Raw genomic sequence first — 25,235 nt, 5'->3', positions numbered from 1 at the left:
TCAGCTGGAATGCCAAGCATCACGCCTGGAGGAAACCTGGCACCATCCCTACCGTGAAGCATGGTGGTGGCAGCATGTTTTTCAGCGACAGGGACTGGGAAACTAGTCAGGATCGATGGAAAGATGAACGGAGCAAAGTACAGAGAAATCCTTGAAGAAAACCTGCTCCAGTGCGCTCAGGACCTCAGACTGGAGCGAAGGTTCACCTTCCAACAGGACAACGACCCTAAGCACACAGCCAAGACAAAGCAGGAGTGGCTTTAGAACAAGTCTCTGAATGACGCTCCCCATCCAACCTGACAGAGCTTGAGGGTCTGAAAACTTATGTAAATGTGATATTTCATAATTATTTTTTTTATACATTTGCAAATAATGTTTATATAATCCGTTTTATAATAAGAATGTAATGTAACAAAATGTGGAAATATTCATGGGGTCTGAATACTTTCCGAATGCACTGTATAAATGTTATAGCGACTGAAAATTATTATAGTAGTAATAGAGCAGCAAAGCTGCAGAAAGTAATACGTTCATCATCAAACACATAACTAACTTGTAAATGCACCACCAAGCCTCGAGTCCACCAGGTTTCGCTTACTGAAATAGTGTTTACAATGAGATATTCATATCCTAAATGTTAATACCTAACTGCACACGTCTGAGATTACACTTCACAATCCGAAGGAAGCCCCGCAGTAAAGCAGGGCATCAAAAAATTCGTTAATACTCATAATGTTCCTCTCCACGGAAATCTTTAGTAAAAGGCGAAAGATTTATGCGCTCTGAAGAGAAACCAGAGTTTACTAACGATTCCAACGCAACATTGGGATGGGATTCAAGGACTTCCCTTTTCCTATTCCGGTAATACTAATCTCGCGATCCAGAAACACATCTCGTGCCCTGTTCAACGTGTACAGTCACGACTATGTAATGCATAACATTAGGATCGTAAAACAATATGCCTGTTTTAATATATTACAGTGGAAAACAAAAACCATTTCACATGAAGTGCATCATGGGTAACTATAAACGCATGCGCAGTTGGATTTGCACTTGCTTAACGGTGGCACTCTTGTGCTGATTTCGCCGTTCGTTTGAGGCTGTCAGGTTCTGAAATCAACCACGTATCATTGAAACCCAGCTTTAGTTCCAAAGAGAAAAATTATAATGTAAAATGAAATAAACAACTGGGTCATTTTATCTAATACAATGTAGAATTAACTCCAAGATCTTAGAATGTTTACCATGATAACTTTTAATGACAGAGATTATGGAGGAATTTCTTTCTCTACCTGTCTGATCATGATTCCGTGCAGCACATATTTACACTGAACAAAAATATAAATGCAACATTCAACAATTTAAAACGAGTTAAAATTCATATAAGTAAATCAGTCACTTGAAATTAATTAATTAGGATCTATGGATTTCACATGACTGGGAATACACATATGCATCTGTTGGTCACAGATACACTACATGGCCAAAAGTATGTGGACACCTGCTCTTCGAACATCTCATTCCAAAATCATGGGCATTAATATGGAGTTGGTCCCTCCTTTGCTGCTTTAACAGCCTCCACTCTTCTGGGAAGGCTTTCCACTATATGTTGGAACATTGCTGTGGCGACTTGCTTCGATATAGCCACAAGAGCGTTAGTGAGGTCCGGCACTGATGTTGGGAAATTAGGCCTGGCTCGCAATTGGTGTTCCAATTCATCCCAAAAGTGTTCGATGGGGTTGAGTTCAGGGCTCTGTGCAGGCAGGTCAAGTTCTTCCACACCAATCTCGACAAACCATTTCTGTATGAACCTCACTTTGTGTACGGGGGCATTGTCATGATGAAAGAGGAAAGGGGCCTTCCCCAAACTGTTGCCACAAAATTGGAAGCACAGAATCGTCTAGAACGTCATTGTATGCTGTAGCATTAAGATTTCCCTTCACTGGAACTAATGGGCCTAGCCCGAATCATGAAAAACAGCCCAAGACCATTATTCCCCCTCCATCAAACTTCACAGGTAGCAGGTAGCATTCTCCTGGCATCTGCCAAACCCAGATTCTTCCGTAGTACTGCCAGATGGTGAAAGCGATTCATCACTCCAGAGAACGCGTTTCCGCTTCTCCAGAGTTCAATGGCGGCGAGCTTTACACCACTCTAGCCGACACTTGGCATTGCGCATGGTGATCTTAGGCTTGTGTACAGCTGCTCGGCCATGGAAAAGCATTTCATGAAGCTCCTGACAAACAGTTCTTGTGCCAACGTTGCTTCCAGAAGCAGTTTGGAACTCGGTAGTGAGTGTTGCAACCGAGGACAGGCGATTTGTACACGCTTCAGCAGTCGGCGGAACCGTTCTGTGAGCTTGTGTGGCCTACCATAACAGCAGTTACAGTTGACAGGGGCAGCTCTAGCAGGGCAGAAATTTGACAATCTGACTTGTTGGAACAGTGTCATCCTATGACGGTGCTACGTTGAAAGTCACTGAGCTCTTCAGTAAGGCCATTCTACTGACAATGTTTGTCTATGGAGATTGTATATCTCTGTGCTCAATTGTATACCCCTGTCAGCAACAGGTGTGCTGAAATAGCCAAATCCACTAAATCAGGCTGTTGATTGTGGAATGTTGTTCCACTCCTCTTCAATGGCTGTGCGAAGTTGCTGGATATTGGCGGGAACTGGAACACGCTGTCATACATGTCGATCCAGAGCATCCCAAACATGCTCAGTGGGTGATATAGCTGGTGAGTATGCAGGCGACGGAAGAACTGGGACATTTGACATTGTGTACAGATCCTTGCGACATGTGGCTGTGCATTATCATGCTGAAACATGAGGTGATGATGGTGAATGAATGGCACGAAAATGGGCCTCAGGATCTCGTCACGGTATCTCTGTGGATTCAAATTGCCATCGATAAAATGCAATTGTGCATTTGCCCACTGAAGTTGGTTACGCCACCTAACTGCAGTCAGGTCAAGACCCTGGTGAGGACGACGATCACGCAGATGACCTTCCCTGAGCTGTCCGGGTGGCTGGTCTCAGACGATCCCGCAGGTGAAGAAGCTAGATGCAGAGGTCCTGGGCTGACGTGGTTACACATGGTCTTCTGTTGTGATGCTGGTTGGATGTACTGCCATATTCTCTAAAACAATGTTGGAGGTGGCTTATGGTAGAGAAATTAACATGACATTCTCTGGCAACAGCTCTAGTGGACATTCCTGCAGTCAGTATAGAATGCTACATTGAACCCTCTACTAATCTGAGCAAAATACACAATTAATATCCACATAACTAGGCAACAAAATATCTGCAGAAACCATGTTCATGGATTTCTGTTTTACACATCTATGTGTATGCTGTGCAGTGAGAGCACCTATGTTTTGCCTGGTTAAAAAAAAAATGCATCATGGTAACATTCTGTATTTTGTAATTAGTGTTCCAGAAGAGGCCTGAGGTGAGAAACTTCACCTGTCCCAGTTGAGGAAATGAAGGTCGATCAGAGACAGACATGAGCTTCTGGGTTTGGTGCAAGGCTGCTAGACTTGTCCTGACAGAGCAGAAAACATATCTGTGAAAGGGGGCAACAAGACACATTCCACAAGCGCTCAAGTAGTGAGATCACTTTAATAAGTCACAAAGATGGTCAGAAAATGGCAGATGCTACAATGAGCAGTTGTACAACCAGACAAACATAGTACAGTATTTTGTAACACAACTGGCAAATACAGGCATCTCTGCTGTAAGGCTGTCTTGAAAGATATAACCTCTGCTTTCCTTCTGGTTACTTAAATCCCATTGTGCTGAAACTAATTCCTGAGTCACTCAAACACTTCCATGAAGGTGTCTTCAGTATTTGACAAATTACGAGAATACTTTTGTTTAGAGATATAAATTGATCATGGAATTTAAGACTCCTTAACACTCACACAACTCATGTAGCAGCAGTAATAAAAATGACTTTGAAAAAAAGTACAGAACGTATTCTCCACGATTATCATACATCAGGTCATCATGACGCAATAGTTTCATGTTTCCAGTCAAATCTGTTTCTCAATTCTCTTCATGGTCTATAAAAAAAATGGATTTCTTTCCTGACTCTGAGGTACAAATGTAAACAGAGGTTGTTTAAGGGCCTTGTTTTGTAATCGTCACCTAAATGCTTCCACGTGTCAGGTTAAAACATCATGCGTGAGAAAACATAGGAGACACCGGAGTTGAATATTGGCGATGGCAGTTATTTTAGTACCGGTCACAGTAAAACAAATAGAAAAACATTTGTTAGACTTTTGAAAATACAGATTAGTACTAGAAGTACTTCATGAAGACAATAGCATGGTGATGGTCAAACCTTATTTCAATTTCAAGAGCAAATCAGCAAATCAGGATTTAGATGTTATGCTCATGTACACGCACACACATACCTGTTCTCAGTACTTAATATTTCCCTACACACACACACACACACATCAGAAAGATGGGTATTTACCTAGCTATGCAGACTCTCGCTTTGGTTAACCACACTAATAGCAAGGTTGGTGATTATGTGTGTTCCTTTGGGGATGGAAATGCATACCAGGATACGCCTCAACCTAGGATGATGTCTACTCGCTGGATAAACAGGAGGCGTCGCGCCTTTGCCCTACCCCAGAGAGGGGCATGAGCTTGGCTCTGCGGTATCATTTGGTCATCAGTTCATACATAAATATAGTCTTTGTCCTCTTAATATCAAAATAAGGCATGTTTCACACCCCCAAAATATTTTTGTCCCTGGCTAGACAGCGAGATTTCATCAGTTCTCCAGTCTACGTCCCTCTCTGCTGACCCCAATGGCAGAGGGTGGTATAGCATTACGCAGTTGAGCGAAGGGGCAGACGAGCTGGCCTCATATCAGATAGCCTTGACGTCCATGAGGTGGCTGTGCTGGGCTCCCTGCCTCTGGGCCTTGACGCCCTGCAGTCTGCGGCCGTGGAGGGTGAAGCGGGACCAGGCCATTAGCTGCAGCAGGGCGCATGAGATGGGCACAAACACCAGCAAGTAGAAACAGCCCTGGCGCAATGGAACAGTGGAGCTCGCTATGTCCAAGACAGGGGGTGCTGCCGCAGAGTCCTGTACAGAGTTTCTCTCAAAGATATCGTAGCCTGGAAAGAAATCGACAGATTAGAATAAATAACAGGCATGAATTTGTGGGAATCCACCTAGAGTAAGGTTAGTGAAATTGGTTTGATTCTAGTTCATTCACAGTGGCAGATTTCTACATTTCCATCATCAAGGAGCCTTCATTAAAACAGGCTTTTGCCCTCCACTGTCCATATAAAGTATACCTGTGTAGACACACAGCAGCCAGGTGCCGATGAGAGGGGCGAAGGTCTGGCCAGGCTTGGTCACTAGGGCCACCATGCCGAAGAGCAGCGCCGACGCCGCCTGCTGGCGCCGGTTCACCACAAAGTCCTCGTCCACCAAGTCCGTGATAACCAGGTTCAACAGCTTGCAGGTGCCCTCCGTAAACACTCGGTTACTGAGGGAGGGGGGAGAAGGATATTTCAGAGCCGTTACTGATGTGTTATCACTGTTTCCAACTGCTAATATACAATGATGTGGATTCTGCATCAGATTTTCCTGAGCGGGAGTTTAAAAATAATAATAATGTTTAAAGATAATAATACGGGTCAAGGCATTTATATGAAGTCCGAAACCAAGAGCCTCTCCCCCACTCCGACTTTATCTCAGAGTACACTATGAAAACAATGGCACTGTGCCAAGAGGACAAGTGGTAGGCTGCGCCCAGCCACTGCCAGCCTCATGTTGATAAAGGGATTGGTCGTCTTGGCTGACAACACTCAGCCAGATCCAATGCAAACAGAGCCACACAAAACAAGTATTGGAAAAACCCACTGGATCCTTGATATGAAAATAACTTCCATGACCTTGATATCTAAACTGTGTGTGTGAGTACCTGGCAATGAAGATGCACAGCAGGTAGACCTGGTCGGCCCCGGCCAGCAGCATGGCCACACTGAGGGCTAGCTTGACCAGGAACAGCCAGCGGATGACCGTGTACACCCCGTAACGCTGGCACAGGGTCAGGAAATACAGGTTGTTCAGGTGGGGCGCTATGTAGGAGATCCCTGTGAGGAGTTGAGAGCAACTGTTAGTGGACGGTAAATAAACTCAGCAAAAAAAGAAACGCCCCTTTTTCAGGACCCTGTCTTTCAAAGAATTCATAAAAATCCAAATAACTTCACAGATTTTCATTGTAAATGGTTTAAACACCGTTTCCCATGCTTGTTCAATGAACCATAAACAATTAATGAACATGCACCTGTGGAACGGTCGTTAAGACACTAACAACTTAAAGATGGTAGGCATTTAAGGTCACAGTTATGAAAACTTAGGACACCAAAGAGGCCTTTCTACTGACTCTGAAAAACACCAAAAGAAAGATGCCCAGGGTCCCTGCTCATCTGCGTGAACGTGCCTTAGGCATGCTGCAAGGAGGCATGAGGACTGCAGATGTGGCCAGGGCAATAAATTGCAATGTCCGTACTGTGAGACACCTAAGACAGCGCTAGAGGGAGACAGGACGTACAGCTGATCGAGGGGTGATGGTCGGATTCGCGTTTATCATCGAAGGAATGAGCGTTACACCGAGGCCTGTACTCTGGAGCGGGATCGATTTGGAGGTGGAAGGTAAGTCATGGTCTGGGGCGGTGCATCACAGCATCATCGGACTGAGCTTGTTGTCATTGCAGGAAATCTCAACGCTGTTCGTTACAGGGAAGACATCCTCCTCCCTCATGTGGTATCCTTCCTGCAGGCTCAACCTGACATGACCCTCCAACATGACAATGCCACCAGCCATACTGCTCGTTATGTGAGTGATTTTCTGCAAGACAGGAATGTAAGTGTTGTGCTATGGCCAGCAAAGAGCCCGGATCTCAATCCCATTGAGCACGTCTGGGACCTGTTGGATCGGAGGGTGAGGGCTAGGGCCATTCCCCCCAAAAATGTCTGGGAACTTGCAGGTGCCTTGGTGGAAGAGTGGGGTGACATCTCAGAGCAAGAACAGGAAAATATTGTGTAGTCCATGAGGAGGAGATGCACTGTAGTACTTAATGCAGCTGGTGGCCACACAAGATACTGTCTGTTACTCCCCTCTTTGTTCAGGGACACATTATTCCATTTCTGTTAGTCACATGTCCGTGGAACTTGTTCAGTTTATGTATCAGTTGTGGAATCTTGTTATGTTCATACAAATATTTACACATGTTAAGTTTGCTGAAAATAAACGCAGTTGACAGTGAGAGGACATTTATTTTTTTGCTGAGTTTACAAGTATGTAGACAAATAATATTAATTACTAACGATAATAATAATGTTTCCTCACATTCTAAGAACTAATCCTCCCAAAAAAATAAAACACCAATACGAAAAGCCTGGTCCTAGATCTGTTTGTGCAGTTTTGCCTATTCCTATGGTCATTGTCAGACCAAACGTAGACTAGAATAGGCAAGACAGCACAAATAGATCTGGGACCAGGCTATGAAACTAAGCCCATTCTATGAATGAGGCCTTTCCCTGGTCATGAAACATAACCAGCAGTAGTACGCTTGTCTCTTACCCAGCAGAATGGAGCCAGTGGAGGCAGAGATGCTGTCAGAGAGGAGGTGCTCCAGGAACAGAGGGAAGAAGTTGCTGTTGAAGTGACAGTGAAACACCTGGACCAGGTTCATAGAGGCGAACCACATAAAGTTTCTGTGCTTGGAGAGCTGCCTTAGATACTCTCCTAGAGTGACTGGCTTCTCCTGCTGAGTCAGAGGGTTCTGGACAATGCTCAACCTGAGAGAAGGGGGAGGGGGGATTAGTGAAAGGACAATCAGTGTAACACACACTACCCAGGGGATTGAGTCTGTAAACTGAGCAAGTGTTACCGTCATCTCCCTGACAGATATACTGTATGTGCACACAGTGTGTGCACTGTGCAATATTATTAACTCGCAATTAAATTCCACTAGTCTCTTTAAAAATACCATTAGCAAGCAATATCCATGACCAAGGCTGGCATAGGCACCACGGGGTAAAAAGATTAAAGGCTTGATTTGAAGCCATAAGGTGAGTTGTTGGAAGCAAACCCACAAAATATGGGTGTTGTTCAGTTGCCCCTTGCTTGTTAGTGAATAATGTAAACCGAGTGTTTCTCAAGTGCATACATAAATGATCGTGTCACCTACTCTTTTAGTGCCAGTGCCTCGTCCTGCCTCAGACGCGCCTCCTTCTCAAATCGCCTCGTCAACAGGCGCGTCACGGTGGCGAAACCCAGTGCCGAGACGGCCGCCAGCGTCACGCAGAAGAGCCGGAACGAGTGGAAGTCGCCCTTGTCCCAGACGCTGTAGGACAGGAAGACGGAGAGCGAGCCCAGGGCGCTGAACAGCGAGCAGTGGAAGTTGAGGCGCGTGCGGTCGTTGGCCGACACGGCCAGGTCGGCCAGCAGGGCGTTGTGGTTGAGGTCCACCACGGTGAGGAATCCGTCGTACAGGCACAGGCACACTAGGAACTGGATGCCCGGCCGTGCCCATGACACCCAAAAGGCCAGGAACGAGATGGCGAACAGGGGGCCATTCCGGGAGAGGGCCGCCAACCGCTTTAGTACCACCTCTGGGCTGGAGATCTGGGTGCCAGACCTACGATGGAGGAGTGTGAAAAGTGAAAAAATGTTCAGTACAACGGTAAAGACAAACTTCTCACCAACTGTGGCGTTCAACCGTGCTTTCAAGATAGAGTGAGAGAAAGTAAAAAATAGGGAGGGAGCGAGAAAGCGGGAGAGAGAGCAAGACAAAGAGGGGGGGGGGGGGGGGGGGACGAGAAAGCGGCACCATTGATTTGAGAAAGAGAGGAAAGAGAACGAGGTCTTACTGTGAGGAGCTGAGGAAGGAGCGGTCACTCAGCCAGCCGAAGAGAGGGTCGTTCAAGCTGTTCCATATCAGAAAAACTGCCTGTGTGGGCAGAGAGAGGGGGAGGAGTTAGTAGAACAGACTAGCATTAAACACCCTAACCCAGGGTATCAGTCATTGTCACACTGTCTAAAGCAGAAAGCTTCCAAAATACAGCTATTATAATAACCCATGGAAAGCAGGAAGTGTCACTCACCTCTCCCACCCAGAAGGAGAGCTTGTCGATCTTGTAAACAGAGACAAAGGTCTCCACATAGTACAGCAGGAAGACGTTGTGCAGGATGGAGACAAAAAGGGCCAGGGAGCCGTAGAGGACTGCAGTGGAGACACCAGTGGAGACAGCTAGCCTGCAGCCCCTCCTACCCATTCTCGTCACTCAGTCACTCTGCTGTTCCGTTCCCCGCCGCTACGCCACGCTCATCGAGTCATCCCACAGACCAGCTGGGGCCCCACCGTACCCACTCCTGCCAGAGCAAACATGTCAATAACCATTTGGAGGGTAGACTAAATGTGGATGTGCGAAGCAGGCTTCTGACCCGAGGACAGCTCATAATAATGGCTGGAATAGAGTGAATGGAATGGCATCTAACACCTGGAAACCACCTGTTTGATACCATTCCACTCCAGCCATTACCATGAGCCCGTCCTCCCCAATTAAGGTGCCGCCGACCTCCTGGGGTGTGAAGTATGAGGTGGGTTGCATTACCGTACAGAGTGGGAGAAGAGCCAGCTTGAGCAAATAGACATGAAGGAACAAGAGTAACACATAGCCTACTTACACACACAATAGGCCATGTCTGAACAGGGTAGTCTCCATTACAGAGATCAGGGTAATTTCACACACCGAGGGCCATTCAATGCATTATAAACTGGATCGCAGGGCTGTGTAAGCAGGTGAGGGAGAACATGCCGTTTCCATGGCGACCCCTACTCTATTCATTAGGTGAGAGTGAAGTTGTTGTGAGCAGTTACACCGTTTCCCAAATGCCCCCCTATTCTCTACACAGTGCACTACTTTTGATCAAAACCCTATGGGCCCTGGTCAAAAGCAGTGTGCTGTATAGAGAATAAGGCACCCTTTAGGACAGCATTCATTTCTCCTGTGTCTCCTCTGGCCCAGCTGGATGACAGGGGAGGGTGTAATCCTATCCTCTGATCACTGCGATTATGGGGTCCGTCTCAGGATACTAACTACACCATTCTCATAAAAACCATTAGTTGGCCTCTTTCACACAAGAAGGGAGACAATTTAAAAAGATACCAAATCTCTCTCACGCTCATATTCTAGCTTTTGGTCCTTATTTGTTCTATGGTTGGTTTTGTAGGTAGGCCCTCTTTTTACCTGAGGCACACTAAGGTGTAGCCTTGCTTAATCCTCTCAAATGTCAAGAAAGAAAAGTTGCCTTAATTCAATATTGTTATGTTATATCACTTCCGCAAATAATTAGCTCATCTGCTATTTGTTAACTGGGTGGAGCATTGCCTGCAAAGCCTAACAATTATTTTTCCCCCCATATCCTCCTGTGGCCTGGTGGTTTACTGCTGTAGTTTTGCCATCTGTAAAGTGAAGCCTAGAGGCAGTTATTCCCCGCAATTATCCAGCATGATCCTCCCTTCAGAGCACAAGTCTCACATGTGGCATCCAATGGAACAAATATATAGCCTAGGCTCTGGCTACACCTCACAAGCCATGGCCCTGTTCTACCACTATGCCATTTTAAAACAGAAAACAGTCAACTCGCAAAAACAAATTCTAAACAATTACATTTTCTTCAGCTCTCACTAGAGAAACTGCACACAGGGTTCTGGTTAGACTACATTTCAACAAATACAAGTATAGCAAGTGCCAGCTGTGTCTGATCCCATCAGATCCATGCGGTGGAGCTGAACGACTTCGCAGCATTGTACTGTATCACATCTCCAAATGTGATTCCCATCCCAGTCGTCTTAATTGATCTAATCTTCTGGAAACAGGTAGTTTGTGTACAGTATAGTTCAGTGCACCTCTAAATAAGGTAGAACTTAGTTATAATGGATACCAGGGCAGCTCTCACCTGCCTGTAGAGACTGGAGAGGCTTCTTGTCAGAAATAGTAGGTCGTGATTATCAGCCAGTCAAGGCATTGGTAGCTAGTTAGTAACGTTACCTATTTAAATAGAGTTAGCGAGATAGCTGTACACATATAGCTAGCTGTACATATATAACTAGTTAGCTACACAATACGATTGCTGCCCCGTATTAGACATTTGTTCAGTCCTTCCACAGGTTAACGTTAAGTTAGCTGGTTACAGCTAGGCTAACCAGTAACCAACGAGTTAAGTAGCTAGACCTGGCTGTGGTTAGACAGGCGCCTAACCACAAAGACAATGTACTTACTTACCATCATCATTGAATGAAGCCTTTGAAATGAGTGGGAAACCTTGCTAATCAATACAATTTTCAACAGGCGGCTGCTAGCAAGACAGTTTACATTAGTACACGTCACATCAACCTCGCCCACTGGGCTGATCACGAATCGGATTTCAGAAGGGTTTCCCCACCATAGAGATAGATAGAGGACTCATCTTTGTATTTGTGTTATTACAGTGTTTTTGACAGCATGGGCAGCGCCCATTGTCAATTTTCTTCTTCACGATTTTTGTTTTGTTTTTTTAAAAACCTTTTTATAACTAGGCAACAAATTCTTATAACTAGGCAAATTCTTATTTACAATGACGGTCTACCCCGGCCAAACCCGGACGAGGCTGGGCCAATTGTGCGCCGCCCTATGGGACTCCCAATCACGGCCAGATGTGATGCAGCCTGGATTTGAACCAGGTACTGCAGTGACGCCTCTTGCACTGGGATGCAGTGTATTAGACCGCTGCGCCACGATTGGCCGATACATCCTGATGACCAATTTTGACATGACTCCATGTCAACAGGAGGGTTCAGCCAACAATGTCAGACTAGTATTAGACATACTTGACTACTCAGACCTAATAACTGAGGATAGCTTCATATTATTTTTAGATTTTTATAAGGCATTTGACACAGTAGAGCATCAGTTTCTCTTCCACTCCTTTGAGAGACTTGGCTTTGGGGATTTTTTCTGTAAGGCTATTAAGACTCTCTATGCAAATGGTAACAGCTCTATCAAATTGAAATATGGCACCTCACCTAGATTTGAGTTAGAGAGGAATTAGGCAAGGTTGTCCTATCTCCCCGTATCTGTTTTTATTAATCACCCAACTTCTTGCAAATTCTTTAAAAAATAGTCCTGTACAAGGTATTTCCATAGCTGGTAAAAAAAAGTATTATAAGCCAGCTGGCTGATGATACTACACTTTTTTTGAAAGACGCTAACCAAATTCCCATATCGATCAATGTGATACAATCCTTTTCCAAAGCGTCTGGTCTATACCTTAACATTAATAAATGTGAACTCATAGCTGTCAAAGATTGTGTGAAACCTTCATATTATGGTATTCCAGTAAAAGAAGAACTTACATATTTAGGCATAATCATTACAAAGGATCAGAAGTCTAGAGGCTTACTAAATTTTAACCCTCTTATTAAAAATACCCAGAAGAAGCTAAATCAATGGCTACAGAGGGACTTATCTTTAAAAGGTAGAGTCCTAATAACCAAGGCCGAAGGTATCTCTAGACTAACATATGGCGCTCTATCTTTATATCTTGACAGTAAAATAAGCAAGGAGATAGACCAGATGCTTTTCAACTTTCTTTGGAGAAACCATACCCATTACATTAGGAAAACTGTTGTAATGAACACTTATGAGAATGGTGGACTGAATTTTCTGGACTTTACTACTTTAAATAATACTTTTAAGATCAATTGGATAAAACAATTCCTAAGAAAACCCACTTCTATCTGGAATTTTATTCCTCATCATGTCTTCTCTACTTTTGGTGGCCTTAACTTCATGTTGTTGTGCAATTATAATATTGACAAAATTCCAGTGAAACTTTCTGCTTTTCATCGGCAGGTTTTCTTGTCATGGTCCTTAATTTATAAACACAATTTTTCTCCACACAGATATTATATATGGAATAATCGGGATATATTGTATAAAAATACTTCTTTGTTTTTAGAATATTGGTTCCAAAATAATATCCTATTACTCAGTTATAAGGAATTCTTATCTCTTTACAAGGTCCCTGTAACAGCTAAAGATTTTGCAATTGTTTTAGATGCCATTCCCTCAGGTGTTGCTCTGTTATTCAGGAACGTGTCAAGACCTGACCCTCAGAGCCTACCTTCTATTGACCCTGTTGACTCATCAGTAGGAAAGATTTGTTTCTCTTTTGGCCCATTCAACAACAGAGCAATACGAACCTTGTTTCAGCAGCATGTTGTATCTATACCTTATGTCATGCCTTATTGGAATGGATTTATTGATAATATTTTTTGGAAAAAAGTTTGGATGTTGCCACACACATACCTACTGGTTAACAAAATTAAGGAGGTTTCCTTTAAAATTATTCATAAATATTACCCTGCCAACCACTATATGAAGAAGTTTAAGGAAAACATAAATTAAAATTGCTCCTTTTGTAATGACCACCCAGAAACAGTGTTGCATCTTTTTTGGCATTGTATACATGTAAGAAAACTGGCAAGACATCAGTAGATTTATAACTGAACACATTTATGAAGATTTTACACTATTGTGGAGAGATGTACTGCTTGGATTCTTTACATACGATAAAAATAAGCTGAAACATTTTTATGTAATTAATTTCATTATTCTTTTGGCCAAATTTCATATACACAAATGTAAATTTACTAACAAAAAACCACATTTTCTTACCCTACAAAAAGAAATTGAACTGTATTTTAAGACAGTTAAATACTCTACTAACAAAAAAGCTGTTAGAATTGTAAGTGTATGTATGTCCCTTAATAAGGTCCTTGTGTAATTGTAATGTGATATTTGTACCCCCTAGCTCGATTGTCCATTATATATGATCTATATATACTTGTGTTCCCTTATGTACTTTCTGTATTGATTTGTTGTTAATAAAAAATAAAAAAAATAAAAAAAGGAGGGTTCAGCCAATGAAGTTGAAATTCCCACCCAGTTGATTACGTACATTAAAATGGTGGAAGCCCTCAATGGCTCTGCATATGCTAATAAGGCATTTTGGCCACTAGTGGGCTCGTTGGAGTAGATCACATTTGTCAAGTCGGTGACCACAGCCTTTCAACGTATGTTGCATTATGGGGATAAAAATTGTCCAGCTTGCACCTACATGTCAACTGCATGAACTTTAGAACAACCATTTGATCAAAGGTCATGAAGTTTCGACTGTAGTCGATTTAACATTTCTGCAGTTGCTCCTCACCAGCTTCAACTTGCAGCCATCATCTGCATTGTGGGAGGTACTATTTGTCTGCCAATCATTCGATTTTCTTTGTTTGACCCACGTTAACCTAACGTAGCATGCGTAAAATAAAGACATACTATTCTTGACAAGGAGAAAAAAACTGTTGGGGGAGGTTCTCTTCTGCACTGTTCAACCAATCCTGTAAATGTAGAGGAGCAGGAGTTAAGATGTAGTGTCGCCACAGAGTTTCTAAAACTACCGTACTGTCTTTGTTGTTGCCTTTGATAATGTCCACGTGCGGAAGTTGCGTCACAGGCTCTCTTTCCATTTTCCCTGAAATCGGATCATCTGGTTGTTGGGGACTTGGAGGCCGTTAGACCCACACGAACGGGACCAAAGATGTGACTGAAATAGGAAGCAACTTTGTCGCGATTCATATGTATACAGTGGATATGTACAAATTCGTGATATTTTAATCTCTATCTCCCCAAATGATACACACATATATATTTACAGTTTGTGAGTGTGTGATATGGGGGTTGGATACATGTTTATTTCGACATGACAAACAAGCGTTATAAACAGTGGCAACCTGCCATGTTGCACTGAGCCTTGCTGTTGGAAAACCATTCGTCTGCAGTCGGTTGTTTCAGCCTTGCCACTCAAAGAAGCCCAATCGCTATGTTCCCTACTCATTTCTGGAGCGTTGATGTGTGTAGTAGCTATGACCAGGGATGGGAAACATTTAAAAAATATAAATACGAAACACCATAAAGATCAATGTATCAAAAATAAACTACAAAGTACTTTTTCAAAATACTTAACATTTGTAATTGTTTTTATTAAAATACATGTACTTTGTATTTTTAAATACAAAAATAAATGCGCCAAGTAGCCAGCCTGAACAGCCAAAATATTATCAGTAATGGTTACAGACACGTTTTACTTGCTTATCTACTTTAGTTGAGCAAGTTACTCTGGAGAAGAGTGTCTGCTAAAATACCAAAATGAACTGCAAAGCACACTGGGTATTATTATTGGCCTTGTTTGAGGGGGCTGAGATTATTAGAATAACACTCAGCATGCTTTGTAATTGTTCATTTTTACATTTGCATTTACATTTTAGTCATTTAGCAGACACTCTCGTCCAGAGCTACTTACAATTATGTGAATTCATATTAAGATAGCTAAGTGAGACAACAACATATCACAATCGTATCAAGTACATTTTCCCTCAACAAAGTATTTATCAAAAGTTTTACATCTACATTTATATTTAAATAATTTAGCATACGCTCTTATCACACCATAGTGCTATCAGACTTATGATACCAATGCAGGGTGAAAGGGGGACCACAAAATTTGAACCGCTATAAAAAAAAAAATGGTATAGAAAAGTATTTTATATTTTGAAAAATTTAATCACAGTATTTTGAAAATGCAAAACAATAAATACATTGGAGTGTAGTTCAGCCCAGTGTAATTCAAATGACAAAATACTCAGAAGTAATTAAAATGCGTATTTCAAATACATGTAACAGAAATACTGCCCATCTCTGGCTATGACAAGGGTTGTAGTGCCCCCTAGAGTAAAGTTTGCTTGAAATTGTGTTTGTGTGCTTGTTATGTCTTCTTCTTCCTTTCTTTTCTGCAGATTGAAATATCTGCACAATAATGGGACAAGTGTGCTGACAATAAGAATGAAGCAACTTTGTTATAATTCACATGTATCTGCTAAGGGGGCCAGACATTTTTGCAATATCCTACCAACGTCAAATTAACAAAGTGTTTCTTTCCTCGTCTCTGTTGTCCTTGATAGGTGATGGGTTGCTGGTTGTAGCTGCCAGGCAAGAAGAACTGAATCCATAGATGTCTATCTGAGCAACTACCATCTATGGAATTCAGTTCTCATGGCCAAACGCTCATTTGCAGCATCAGATAGACTTGTTGGTTTCCACAATTACATTGTATTAGTAGACCAGAAAGTAGCACACCAGAAAGGCCAGAAACAAATGTTTTCATAATTAATTGTTGTTAAATTTGGTAGACATCTTAATATGAAATGAAATAGCACTGTTATTGACATTTAAAACCATACATACCTCTAATCTTTGACAGCACATCTAGGTGCTTATGCCCTGTGAGAGCCCATTGAAAGTACAGTGCTAGGGCTGGTACACAACCCTCCAAAATCCCCAGCTGAAATGACAGTGAAATGTCCATACCATCCACGGTATTTCACGATAGATTTGCAGAGAAAACAAACTCACATGAGAATGAATGAGTCAGGGTTATCTCTAGGCCACTCCCTGAGTCACGGCATACAGACGTGTGCGATCAGACAGTTTGTGTGAGTCACATGAGGCCCAGGGTGGGCATTTGAGTGCGTAGACCCTTCATGGAATAAGACATGACAACACATACTTTAGGTAAGCTATAGCCTGTCACAATATGTATGTAGCGGACAAGTGTAAAGTGAATTATTGATCTTTGTCTTGTTGAGTCTGATTTAAGTCACAACTGTTTAATCTCTCTCTCTCTCTCTCTCTCTCTCTCTCTCTCTCTCTCTCTCTCTCTCTCTCTCTCTCTCTCTCTCTCTCTCTCTCTCTCTCTCTCTCTCTCTCTCTCTCTCGCTCTCTCTCTCTCTCTCTCAAGAAGTACAAGTATGGTCCACTTTACTAAGGTTTTATTTCACTGAATAAAATTAGATAGAGATCAGTCACAAGCAACTGTTAGGGAGACTAGTAAAACAATCTTGAGCAGCATTACCATAATAATACAATAGAGAGAATCACTAACTTACCCCTTGACATTTCTCACTGACGTTGAAGTTACACTGGTCCCCGGTCCCTGTTGACATTAGCACTGTTACCATGTTGTACAATAGATCCCTGTTGAAAGAGAAAAGCCTACTTTCATCCAAAGAAAACTATGTTCTGTCTTCAGTTTGACTTCGATTATTGCAAGGCTTTCTGATACATACTAGCATTAGTGTGTGACGAACTCTCTACATACCCTCTGTGACATATCTGTTTCTGTGTCTGTCTTTCTTTAAGTTGAGCCAAGCAATCACTTCCAAGTATGAAGGGAAGGGGTGGGAGGGTGCCTCTGAATCAATACAAATATACAAAGCAGTTCTGAGAATAGAAAAACAGCTGACTGGCTGCCCGGCCCTTGGTTCCCATAAAAATACAAAGGGAACTGCTTGGAGGAGGAACTAGGAATTCCCCCAGTTGAGATTAAACTGTAACATAGTCCAGAGAGACGGGAACTAAAGATGGGCTATGGACTGGAGGAAGAAAAACTTGTGATAAAATGAGATGTTTTCAGATTATGTCACCCTGTAAACTTTGTGGCGTAAAAAAAAAAGAAAAAAGGAATGGGGCAGTCCCACTCCTTTCGTATTTTTTTGTGTGATAGAGATAACGAGGTAGAGATGAAAGGAAGGGGGAGAGCCGTGCTTGCAGCTGTACACAGTACATGTGATTCTAGAGGCAGCAGCTTAGACCGCTAGACCACCCCAGGGCCCAGGCCATCATTGGGCTCTTTTTGAGGTGTAATATTGTATTGGTGTAGGCTATACAATGCTACTGTATGTCTCAGTATGAGGTGAATCCTTGAAAAAGGAGCTATTTGGGCTTTTGTGTCTCTTTATTTGGGTCTTGTGTGACATTCGTTTAATTCCTAAAAACCTATCTATTTTAATTGTATAGCCTCCAAGAAAACAGTAATTGCCTTTGGAATCTTATGTATCAAGCTTCTCAGAGTAGGAGAGCTGATTTATGATCAGTTTTTCCATTTGATCAGAATGAATAAGATTTCATGGATGGGGGAGCTGATCCTAAACCAGCACTCCTAATCTGAGATGCTTGATACATACAGTACCAGTCAAAAGTTTGGACACACCTACTCATTCAAGGGATTTTCTATATTTTTACTATTTTCTACATTGTAAAATAATAGTGAAGACATCAACACTATGAAATAACACAAATGGAATCATGTAATAACCAAAAAAGTGTTATACAAATCCAAATATATTTTATATTTGAGATTCTTCAAAGTAGCCACCCTTTGCCTTGATGACAGCTTTGCACACTGTTGGCATTCTCTCAACCAGCTTCACCTGGAATGCTATTTCAACAGTCTTGAAGGAGTTCCCACATATGCTGAGCACTTGTTGGCTGCTTTTCCTTCACTCTGCGGTCCAACTCATCCCAAACCATCTCAATTGGGTTGAGGTCGAGTGATTGTGGAGGCCAGGTCATCTGATGCAGCACTCCATCACTCTCCTTCTTGGTCAAATAGCCCTTACACAGCCTGGAGGTGTGTTGGGTCATTGTCCTGTTGAAAAACAAATGATAGTCCCACTAAGCACAAACCAGATGGGATGGCGTATCGCTGCAGAATGCTATGGTAGCCATGCTGGTTAAGTGTGCCTTGAATTCTAAATATATAATTTACAATGTCACCAGCAAAGCACCCCCCACACCATCACACCTCCTCCTCCATGCTTCACAGTGGGAACCACATTTAACCAGTGCTGTACTGCACCGCTGTAGCTCTGCGTTGTGTGTGGTTGATTGAGACTATAGACGTGGACTTCGGAGATCAGGTTGTTTTAATGAATCAGAATTCACTCTCTTCATCCAAAAGAAAAGACAAAACATTTGTAGAGCACAAATATGTTCTGCGAATCGTTGTCTCTTTCTCTTATAGTGCATCAAAATGATTTGCCAGAATACAAAAATGAGTACAGCCTCTCCTTATTATGCATCAACACATAACATATATTTTTACATAGATACAACCACATACCTGCATCCAAATGAAAAGACAAAATATAGCACAAATATGTTCTGCGAATCATCACCTTTTTCTACAACAGACGCACAACACAGGGGACTGGAATCATTCGAGGAGCTAGCCATCGTTCACACATACAATAGCTAGCTAGTAACCACATGTTGAATACAGAATGTTAATATCATCCTAAAATGTACAATTGCATTTTAACAATACCATCCACTTATGAGTAACCTCTAAATATACAACATTATTCATGAACAAAACACTGTGTGTATGACTTTGTGCTTAAAGGAATCAAACTTTTCTGAAGATGACCGAAAAAGCGGGCCTACCTCTCATAGTGCATCAAAATGATTTGAGCAGAGCACGCAGGGCATAACGTAAGTACACACTCACCTATTCCCAGGATGCAGGCATGCATAATACCAAATCAACATGCCATATTCATATGTGAACCTGGTGAAATTCACAAAGTACTTTAACAAATGTTACACATGCGGAGATCATCCGTTCACCTACTCTGTGACACGGTGGGTGGAACAAAAATCTCAAATTTGTACTCATCATACCAAAGGACAGATTTCCACCCGTCTAATGTCCATTGCTCGTGTTTCTTGGCCCAAGCAAGTCTCTTCTTATTATTGGTATGCTTTAGTAGTGGTTTCTTTGCAGCAATTCAACCATGAAGGCCTGATTCACGCTGTCTCCTCTGAACAGTTGATGTTGAGATGTGTCTGTTACTTGAACTCTGTGAAGCATTTATTTGGGCTGCAATATCTGAGGCTGGTAACTCTAATGTAACTTATCCTCTGCTACAGAGGTAACTCTGGGTATTTTCCTGTGGCGGTCCTCATGAGAGCCAGTTTCATCATAGCGCTTGATGGTTTTTGCGACTGCACTTGAAGAAACTTTCAAAGTTCTTGAAATGTTCCTTATTGACTGACCTTCATGTCTTAAAGTAATGATGGACTGTCGTTTCTTTTTGCTTATTTACGCTGTTCTTGACATAATATGGACTTGGTCTTTTACCAAATAGGGCTATCTTCTGTATACCACCCTTACCTTGTCACAACACAACTGATTGGCTCAAACGCATTAAGAAGGAAAGAAATTCCACAAATTAACTTTTAACAATGCACCTGTTAATTGAAATGCATTCCAGGTGACTACCTTGTGAAGCTGGTTGAGAGAATGCCAAGCGTGTGCAAAGCTGTCATCAAGGCAAAGGGAGCTCCTTTGAAGAATCTCAAATATAAAATATATTAGGATTTTTTTTACACTTTTTTTGGTAACTATATCAAATCAAATCAAATGTATTTATATAACCCTTCGTACATCAGCTGATATCTCAAAGTGCTGTACAGAAACCCAGCCTAAAACCCCAAACAGCAAGCAATGCAGGTGTAGAAGCACGGTGGCACGGTGGCTGTTTGGCCCTGCCCCGGACAGGGCCAAACAGGAAGGATATAACCCCACCCACTTTGCCAAAGCACAGCCCCCACACCACTAGAGGGATATCTTCAACCACCAACTTACCATCCTGAGACAAGGCCGAGTATAGCCCACAAAGATCTCCGCCACGGCACAACCCAAGGGGGGGCGCCAACCCAGACAGGAAGATCACGTCAGTGACTCAACCCACTCAAGTGACGCACCCCTCCTAGGGACGGCATGAAAGAGCACCAGTAAGCCAGTGACTCAGCCCCTGTAATAGGGTTAGAGGCAGAGAATCCCAGTGGAGAGAGGGGAACCGGCCAGGCAGAGACAGCAAGGGCGGTTCGTTGCTCCAGAGCCTTTCCGTTCAACTTCACACTCCTGGGCCAGACTACACTCAATCATATGACCCACTGAAGAGATGAGTCTTCAGTAAAGACTTAAAGGTTGAGACCGAGTCTGTGTCTCTCACATGGGTAGGCAGACCATTCCATAAAAATGGAGATCTATAGGAGAAATGCAGTTACATGATTCCATATGTGTTATTTCATAGTTTTGATGTCTTCACTATTATTCTACAATGTAGAACATAGTAAAAATAAAGAAAAACCATTGAATGAGTAGATGTGTCCAAACTTTTGACTGCTACTGTACGAGCATCACCAGTTCGATTCAGCTACAACCGGAAGCTACTTTTTCGTAGCACTAGCAGGTTAGGAGAACCTGCTCTCCTAACTTGCTACGAAAATCACTTCCGGTCATTGCTGTATCGAAGTGGCGCGAAAAGAGTGTGTCCCTGATACATACGGTCCCTCTCACATCAACTCCCATTGTCCCCCAACAGGTGGCGCTCAGTCGATATGGGTGCATCTTTATCATGATGAAGAAATTCATGAAATCACGTAAAAACATAAGAGCGCCAGATGCAGTTTCAAGTATAACCTGTGTAAAATCATTTAACCTGTCAGAAATCAATCACACACACACACAAACATTTCTATGAGGGATAATAACATTTATTATATCGATTTGAATATAGTTTAATCGTAGGAGGCTATTAGAATTATATATGTTGTAGGCTTTCGACATCAGGCATCCACATTAAGTAACACTATTAACCCATTAAAATAACATTTTAACCTATGTGTGGTGACACATTTGACCAATGAGTTGCATGTTATCATGTCAGAAGTAGCAAGGACTTGAGCATAGAGAGAATTGTTTACAATGGCATGAAGGGATTACAATTCTGTTTTGAAACCATTTGCGCATGTTTTGAGAGAGAGAGTGCGGGCGAGCGAGCGAGCGAGCGACACCGGTGTACGGTCTAGAATACACATGTGGCAAAATACGCTGGTTTTGACAGAACAGAGGCTGGCATCTGCGCACCACTTCACCACGTAGGGACTCAACAAATAATTATTCTTCAGAAGATAATTCTCTAGTTTCGTAGAACATTTGCAAGGTAAGATTAAAAACATTGTAACTACAGTAGGCTTACTGTACTGTACGCTACTCTACCGTAGCCTACTGCTCTATATTGTATTTCGTTCAGTTTACCTAGTCAGCCTTGAATGTGGTGTAAGAGGTATGGGACAAATTGCAGGCAGGTGAAAATGAATGAGAATGCGCTCTGCTAGGTGTTCTTTAAAATGCTGCAGTGTTCGTCAAACAGGTTACATTGTGGAAATGTGTATTGCGTCGGGGGTGTACTCGGCTATGTACATTTCTTTTAGACAGAGCACATCGCACGGTTTTATCAATATCTGTAAATGTGTGATAACATGAAACAACATTTGCACGCGTGGCAGAATCGTCAGAAGTTATGTTGGAATGTGTACATGGGGGCATCGGAATGCAAATTAAGCATAGCTATGGTTTTGTCTGATCTTGGAAATAATACAAAATATTTAGCCTACAAAATTGCTACGATATTGAGAACCAGCCTGGTCTCATAGACTAGACGTAACATAATCAATGTAAATACGGGACATTCAAATTAGTATGATATGTTACGTATGGTATGGTTACACAAGTCAGAAGGTTAAAGCCCAATTATTATTTTTTTATGAGCGTGAACGAGAGTGTACACACTGGAATTATAATGCATGGTAGAGAATGAGAGAAAAAAGACGGACTCCGAGCGTCAACTTCAAATTAGAAAGCATGCAAACAACAAATACTGAGCCTTTATATTCATGCATAATGAACCAAATACTGAAAGACACTGTAGTTTTGAGTTCCACAAAGTGGGTGTGGAAGAGGTGAGAAAATGGTTGCTATCTATAAATAAGGACAAACCACCTGGTACCGACAACCTGGATGGTAAACTACTGAGGTTGGTAGCGGAATACATTGCAACTCCTATATGCCACATCTTCAATCTTACCCTAGAAGACTGAGTGTGCCCTCATGGAGGGAGACAAAGGTCATTACGCTACCCAAGAATAGCAGATCACCCTTTAATGGTTCAAACAGCCGACCAATCAGCCTGTTACAAGTGCTTAGCAAACTTTTGGCATTTTTTTTTGTGTTTGATCAAATACAAAGTTATTTTACAGGAAACAAATTAACAACAGACTGTCAGCATGCTTATAGGGAAGGGCACTCAACATGCTCGGCGCTGACACAAATGACTGATTGGCTGAAAGAAATTGATTGTGAGAAGATTGTGGGAGCTGTTTTGTTAGACTTCAGTGCAGCTTTTGATGTAATTGATCATAACCCATTGCTGAAAAAAACCTAGGTGTTATGGATTTGCATTCTCTGCCTTATTATGGATTGAGAGTTACATATCTAGTAGTACACAGAGGGTTTTCAATAATTGAATAATGTGGCTATTGAGCACGTTCAGGAGACTAAACTGCTGGGTGTAACCCTAGATAGCAAGCTGTCATGGTAAAAACATATTGACTCAATAGTTGCTAAAATGGGAAGAGGTCTGTCCATGATAGGACCAGTCGACCAGACTGACCAGTCTCTCCTGCATGTCAGTCTCTCCTGGCTCAAAGTTGAGGAGAGATTGACTGCATCACGATTGGTCTTTGTGCGAGGTATTGATGTGTCGAAGGTACCGAACTGTCTGTTCAAGCAGTTGGCACACAGTTCGGACACTCATCGGTACAAAACAAGACATGCAACCAGAGGTCTCTTCCCCAGGTCCAGAACAAAGTCTGGGAAACGCACAGTATTAAATAGAGCCATGACTACATGGAACTCTCTGCCACCCCAGGTAACTCAAGCTAGCAATAAAACCAGTTTTAAAAAACAGATAAAAGAACACCTTACTGCACAAAGGGGACTGTGAAGAGACACAGCCATTTTATACATCTTGTATTGTAATTTACACTGTACTATGTATTAGACCAAGATACTGTCTATATGTACTGATATGTAGGCTGTGTGTGACGTTTTAAATTGATGTATTTCAGTCCTTGACTAATAATGTGCCTTACTATGTATGATGTCATGTTTCATGTGGACCGCAAGAAGAGTAGCTGATGCTTTTGCAGCTGCTAATGGGGATCCTAATAAATACCAATACCAAGTCTATTTTTCTTGCGTCTACGCAAAGTAATGCTGGTAAAGTGAGCGGATAAATTGCCAGAAAATAGACTGTGCGTTGTTACGTCTGGAATGGTGACATGTATAGTTAAAAAGTGTGAAACTCGAGGAACTCCGTTCAATAGAAAATACTGTTATGTAGAAAGAATGAGACTAGCTAAATTCTTTATAAACTGCTAGGGTGTATTAGCTACAACTTTCCTCACCTTCATGAGCTAACATAACAGGCGGCAGGTATGTTGGCTCCCGTATGATATATAAGGTGAGTCAAAGGGAACACACAACAAAAATTCACAAGGGCTTCATAGCGAACATAACAAATACAACTGTTTATTATGGATTCTCATAACAATTAAGTTGGAATATGCTACGCAATGTACGTGAATTTACGCTCTTTTCTCTCGCACGCATATTATGAAGCTGTTGACGGCGTCTCTTCGGTTTCAGTTTAAGGCAAAAACAAAAGGAGGGTTGTTGGTCGAGGTGAACGTCTAGCAACACAAGGGTTGCGTGTTCGAATCTAATCACGAACAACTTTAGCATTTTAGATAATTAGCTACTTTTCAACTACTTATTACTTTGTAGCTACTTTGCAACTACTTAGCATGTTAGCTAACCCTTCCCTAACCCTAATCTTTTTAGCTAACCCTTCCGCTAACTCCTAACACTTTAACCTTAACCACAAACCCTAGTCTAGCTAACGTTAGCCAGCTAGCTAATGTTATCGTTAGCTTTAGCCACCTAGAAACCTAGTTATTAACATTAGCCACACATTTTTTTTTAAATTTGTAATATATCATATGTTTTGCAAATTCATAACATATTGTACGTTTTGCAAATTCGTAACATATCAGACGAAATGGATGATGGACATCCACAAATTAATACATATCATACGAAAGGTTTAAATGACATCAACATCATGGGCATCCAGTGCCATCCTCTTCATGTTTGTATCACCAACCAATTAAAAGTGTTAAAATGAAAGTGCGTAGCTTCTTGTCCATCGCTAAGAAGGAAATTACATTGGGTCATGGCTATTCACTAGCCCTTTAATGCTCTTATCTGGATTGGCTTTGGTTTTAAAAAATACATTTTTTATGCAGTTTGGTATTTTACAAAAAAACGTATCTCTATCAATGTGACAGCATTG

At 42.1% G+C, this 25,235-nt stretch overlaps 2 protein-coding genes, 1 long non-coding RNA gene and 1 other non-coding gene across 7 annotated transcripts in view; 1 reads left to right on the top strand and 3 right to left on the bottom strand.

Moving 5' to 3' along the window:
• Nucleotides 1-686: 686 nt before the first annotated feature.
• LOC139571705 (U5 spliceosomal RNA) lies at nt 687-802 on the bottom strand. The gene has a single exon (XR_011674343.1). It is a non-coding gene; the product is annotated as a U5 spliceosomal RNA (small nuclear RNA).
• A 2,800-nt stretch (nt 803-3,602) lies between these two features.
• Nucleotides 3,603-11,455, bottom strand: LOC139570298 (transmembrane protein 180-like). Of its 3 annotated transcripts, none has more exons than XM_071392070.1 (8): nt 11,326-11,455; nt 9,142-9,409; nt 8,908-8,987; nt 8,226-8,675; nt 7,616-7,833; nt 5,951-6,122; nt 5,319-5,512; nt 3,603-5,135 (listed from the first exon to the last, which is right to left on the bottom strand). In XM_071392070.1, the coding sequence occupies exons 2-8, from the start codon at nt 9,310-9,312 to the stop codon at nt 4,885-4,887; spliced, it is 1,536 nt and encodes a 511-aa protein (XP_071248171.1). In that variant the 5' UTR covers nt 9,313-9,409; nt 11,326-11,455; the 3' UTR covers nt 3,603-4,884. The 3 variants fall into 3 exon arrangements, with proteins under 3 accessions (XP_071248171.1, XP_071248173.1, XP_071248172.1); XM_071392072.1 differs by having other exon boundaries at nt 11,322-11,424; XM_071392071.1 differs by lacking the exon at nt 11,326-11,455 and adding an exon at nt 11,000-11,319.
• Nucleotides 11,456-14,859: 3,404 nt separating this feature from the next.
• Nucleotides 14,860-17,416, bottom strand: LOC139570299 (uncharacterized). The gene is made up of 4 exons (XR_011674044.1): nt 17,291-17,416; nt 17,079-17,166; nt 16,546-16,669; nt 14,860-14,997 (listed from the first exon to the last, which is right to left on the bottom strand). It is a non-coding gene; the product is annotated as an uncharacterized lncRNA (long non-coding RNA).
• A 4,342-nt stretch (nt 17,417-21,758) lies between these two features.
• The window catches only part of LOC139570302 (semaphorin-4G-like), a 33,793-nt gene continuing 30,316 nt past the window's right edge, over nt 21,759-25,235 (top strand). Inside the window, exon 1 of one of the 2 annotated variants that reach the window (XM_071392076.1) lies at nt 21,759-21,983. The gene's annotated coding sequence lies outside the window, so the exon portion shown is untranslated. The remainder of the gene's footprint in view (nt 21,984-25,235) is intronic. The other variant, XM_071392075.1, reaches the window with a different exon arrangement.

Source organism: Salvelinus alpinus, chromosome 3, assembly GCF_045679555.1.
Source record: "Salvelinus alpinus chromosome 3, SLU_Salpinus.1, whole genome shotgun sequence".
Taxonomy (NCBI): Eukaryota; Metazoa; Chordata; class Actinopteri; order Salmoniformes; family Salmonidae; genus Salvelinus; species Salvelinus alpinus.
The sequence above is the reverse complement of the archived record's forward strand: the minus strand, read 5'-3'. Positions and strand labels throughout refer to the sequence as shown.

Bases quoted from the DNA above. Each gene is read 5' to 3' on its own strand.
- LOC139570298 (XM_071392070.1), bottom strand. From the start codon at position 9,312: ATGGGTAGGAGGGGCTGCAGGCTAGCTGTCTCCACTGGTGTCTCCACT. The intron at 8,988-9,141 runs GTGAGTGACACT...CTGCCCACACAG, and splicing joins TCTCCTTCTGGGTGGGAGAG to GCAGTTTTTCTGATATGGAA. The intron at 7,834-8,225 runs GTAGGTGACACG...CCCTTCTCTCAG, and splicing joins GAGGCACTGGCACTAAAAGA to GTTGAGCATTGTCCAGAACC.